The 4,281-nt window shown below is 61.3% G+C and overlaps 1 protein-coding gene across 1 annotated transcript; it reads right to left on the reverse strand.

Annotated features, from left to right (window-relative positions):
• Nucleotides 1–1,020: 1,020 nt before the first annotated feature.
• Nucleotides 1,021–3,773, reverse strand: FJX1 (four-jointed box kinase 1). Its single transcript, XM_054199695.1, has one exon. The coding sequence runs from the start codon at nucleotides 3,370–3,372 to the stop codon at nucleotides 2,092–2,094; it is 1,281 nt and encodes a 426-aa protein (XP_054055670.1). The 5' UTR covers nucleotides 3,373–3,773; the 3' UTR covers nucleotides 1,021–2,091.
• Between the last annotated feature and the right edge of the window lie 508 nt (nucleotides 3,774–4,281).

Here is a 4,281-nt window from a genome sequence, read left to right on the forward strand (position 1 = left end):
GAAGAAAATTGTCTTTATGTGAAGTCTAATTTAAATAAATTAATATTAACAGACCAAAACCTTCTGCCAGCAGGTATGAATGCACAGTCCTCTCTGAGTTCAGGGGAAGGTTAGCACTCCACACAGTGAAGACAGCATCTACTTGCTTAGCAGCCGCTGAGCTTGCTGCTGCCTTCATCGAGAGGTGCCTGTCTAGATGCAGAAGAGATTATGCTGCTGTTTGATTATAGCAGGATATATACCGGTATTTGGGGTTTAAAGAGGATTAGTTTGTCCTTTGTCCTTATTCTGTCTGTATTTTGAGCCATACAATGGCCTCTTCTATGAATACTGGTACATGTGAAAAAGCAAACAAGAGATGCAGCTATTTTGTACATCCACTGCTACCACTTCACCCTACCTAGAACAAAACTTGTGTAGGAAAAAAACCCACCAACTATTTTAGCAAGATTGAAAAGTTTTCCTGTTCTTCAATTTGCACAGATTGCCAAAATGTGAAGAGAAGATTGAGAACCAGAATAAAAAAACCACTGAAAGCAACCGCCACCTCCAGGGATGTTTCTGGTAGAGTAACACTTGACATGACCTGTATTAAGAGGTTGGTACTCAGGCCCAGCACCCGAAGAAGCTGCAGCTGCTAAGCCCACACCGTCCATATCAGTTTGCTGAAACTAACTGCTTCAGTTATCTCAGTGCTAGTCAAGGCAGTTCATTTCAGGCTTCAAAACACAGACAAAAGTCTATTCAGCTAAAGTATGCAACAGTCACATTATTTTAGCCACACAAAGAGCTTTTGCCCTTTCAGTGACAAAACAGCTAGGAAAGAGAGAGAGAGAAGGAAGAGCAGCGTTTGAAAGCTTAACTCTACCCCTCCCTGCCTCGGAGGGAACAAGAAAAACTCGGTTCAGTTCAGTGGAATGAGAAGCTGGAAAGAAGTGATCTCTGTCACCCACCAGGGAAGACTGATGAGGTGCGCGCTTTCCCTGTCAAAGCTCAGGCAAGCATTCAGGACAAACAGGGTAAAACATTAACACACTTTACTGAAATATCAGTTTCTTTAGTATGTTACAGAAAAGCTTATGAACATATATAATGTACATAAAAGGCAGACTTCGTAAAATAAAAAGGTCTTCTTTTATAAAAAATTAAAAAGTCAAAGTAAAGTGCATGACAGTTTTTCCTCCACTTTAACTATTGCGTCAAAGTCTTAGCACATAGCAATGTTTTTAAAACCTGGGAGATCCTCTTCTGTCACCCATTAGTCAGTTACTGTACTCATCAGATGAAACGATGATGGTGAAGATTAAAAACAAACGCTTAAGAATCAAAATATTTTAACCAGATGCATCCACAACAAAGACTAAGAGCTAATGGAATATGGTCTTCTTACACACTTCTCGCTGACAAGCTTTAACAATCAGCAGAAAGTTTCACTCTCGTTAAAGAAAATCGGTAGGGAAATGAGCTTCATAAATAGGGCAGTTTTGCTAGTTAGGGGCTCCCCTATTGTGCAATCAGTTCTTGGTCTATGAATATCAACATTCATACTTAAATATGCTATTGCAAAAGGAAGAACATATAAAAAAGTGTTTCCGCCTGCCTCCTTTGGAAGGAAAAGGTAGTCGACCCCAAACCAGACAAAGACGACAGCTTTTACAGGGTCTTTTATGAGGGCAAGTGCACCAAGATAGTTAAGGAAAGCACTCAAGATGCTGAACCCTCACATTTTTTCAAGCTCTGGGAGCAGAGCCCTGGAGTAGAACTCGTCTGTAATTATACCGATCGCACTCTGCATCTTCTGAGATCTTGACAAACGCGAATTAATTGCTCCTCTCGACAGCCCCGGCAGGCAGCTAGCCCGTTATTGCTCGCACCCGAGCGTGAGCGTCCGCTCCCGGCGGTCACCCCTCCCTCTCCCCATCTCCGGCAGGGTCAGACACAGAGCACCGAGCACCGAGGTGGCAGGCAGGGTCCGCCCCAGCCTTCGGCGGCCGCCGGAGCGAGTAAGTCCCGCTCCCTCGGAGGGAAAAAAACCGCGGAGCTACGCGGGTCTCCGGCTCTCGCCACCGCGCTCCGTCCGCCCCGCGGCCGTCAGAGCACGGCGGCCTGTGCGCGGCACTGGGCGATGTGGCGGTGCACGAAGTCGACGCGGGCCTGCAGCAGCTCGGCCTGCCGCTCCGAGAGGAAGCCGAGGCGCGCCCAGAGCGGTTCCCGCGCCCGGTAGCGGCGGTGCAGCTCGGCGGCGGCGCTGCGGCGGCGGTGCAGCTCGGCGACGCGCCGCGCCGTGCCTTCGCGGAAGACGCAGACGGAGCGGAGCAGCGGCTCGTTGTAGGGGTCCCACATGGCGAGGAGGCGGTAGCCGTGCACCAGCCCCGCCTCGTTGTCCATGAAGACGAGCCCGCCGTCAGGAGCGCGGAGCAGGTTGCTGGTGGCGCGGCGCATCACCCGCGGGTCCCACTGCAGGCTGAAGAGGTTGCTGACCAGGCGGTCGAAGTTGGCCGTCAGGTAGTCGAAGAGGATCAGGTCGCTCCATTGCACCAGCTCCACCAGCTGCGAGGGCGGCAGGCCGCCCAGCTCTCCCGCCGACAGCGGCTGCAGTCGCCGGCCGGCGCCCGCCTCGGCGCCCCAGGGCGCGGGAGCCACCACGGCGGTGAGGTTGTCCACCCAGCGGGTCAGGCTGACCACGGCGCCCTCGGCCCAGTGCGAGCCGCGCAGCTCCTCCCGCACCGGCTCCCACTGCCGCCCGCGGGCTTCCACCAGGGCGAGGGCCATGGGCGGCAGCCGCTCCTGCATGCCCAGCACGCCGGCCAGGTGGTAGGAGAGCGCCTCGCCCTGGATCTGCTCCGGGTTGATGCCGTAGCGGACGCAGGCGCGGCTCCCGTCCGACAGCCGCGCCAGCCGGTTGGAGCTGCGCCCGCAGCCGCCCCGCTCCAGCGAGGCCACGCGGGCGGCGCGGGCAGCCGACAGCCACGCCGCCGCCTCCTCCGCCGCGAAGCCCGGCGGCACCAGCGCCTCCAGCTCACGGCTCCAGAAGATGCCCCGCTCCACCGGAGAGACGGCGGCGGCGGCGGCCGGCGGCGGCAAGCCGGCCGCAGCAAACCGCCCTTCGTCGTCCCGCTCCTCCTGGTCCGCGGCCGGCACCGCCAGCAGCGCCCGGAAAGTTTTCTGCCCGCCGCCGCCGGGCTCGCCCCGCGCCGCCGGGGAGCTCCCCCAGCCCCACCGCCCCGGGGGCGGGCGCGGCTCTGGATCCGGCTCCCGCCGCGTCGCCGCCTCCCGCCGCAGCAGCACCGTCCAGAGCCCCGGCAGGGCGCCCAGCAGCAGCAGCCCAAGCAGGGGCAGGGGGCCCGGCGCGGCCCGCCTCGCCCGCTTCATCCTCCCGCCGTTTCACGCCGCTGCCGCGGGACGCGGCGGCGGTGCAGCCCCGCCGCTCGGCCGCTCGGCGCGGCGCTGGCGCATGGCCGCAGCCCGGCCCGGGCCGGACCAGCCGCCCGGGAAGCGGCAGCGGGAGCAGGCGAGCCTGGTGAGCCCCGTCAGCAGCCCCGCGCCGTGTGCGCCCCGCTCCGCCGGCGGCCGGCAGGCACGGGCACCCGCACCACGTGGGGGAGCTGGGGCGGGGGGGGCGGCGCGCACGACCCGCCCCGTCTCCCGGCGTGGCCCGCCGCTTAAAACGGTGATACCCCGTGCGGCGGTGAAGCGGGCCCACCCGCGGCGGGGCACCCCGTCGGGGAGGCGGAAGGGTGGGGGGCGGCGTGGGGGCCGCGCCGCCAGCCCGCGGGAAGGGAAAGTGCTGCGGCGGGGGCGCTCGGCTCCGCCGCTTCCTCCTCCCCGCTGCCGGCAGCACAAAGGAGGCTGCACGCCGAGGGAGGGAGGGAGGGAGGGGGAAGGGGAAGGCGGCGCGCACGCCGGTGAGGCCGCCCCCCGCGCGGGTGTACGGGCTGCCGCGGAGTCCCCGGGCTCGGCCGCGCCGCCTCCCGCCCACGCCGACACGAACGGGGTCGCGCCGCGGTCACTGGTGGATCGGCACCCTCTCTGCCTCCCCCCCGGGCTCCCCCCGGGCGCTGTGGGGCCGGGAGCGGGGGCGGGGAGCTGGCAGATGGTTGCACAAAGGGATCGCCCGAAACACATACGTCGCGGTGCACATGCAGCGTGCGTACGTATGGGCACATATACAGACACACAGAGCCGCCCGCTCGAGCAGCGTAACGCCCGGGACCAAGCCGGGACACGGCGGCGTGATGCCGAGGCTCCCTGCCGGGTAGGGCCGCCGCTGACCATGGGCGA

Source organism: Rissa tridactyla, chromosome 4 (assembly GCF_028500815.1).
Source record: "Rissa tridactyla isolate bRisTri1 chromosome 4, bRisTri1.patW.cur.20221130, whole genome shotgun sequence".
In the NCBI taxonomy this organism is placed as follows: domain Eukaryota; kingdom Metazoa; phylum Chordata; class Aves; order Charadriiformes; family Laridae; genus Rissa; species Rissa tridactyla.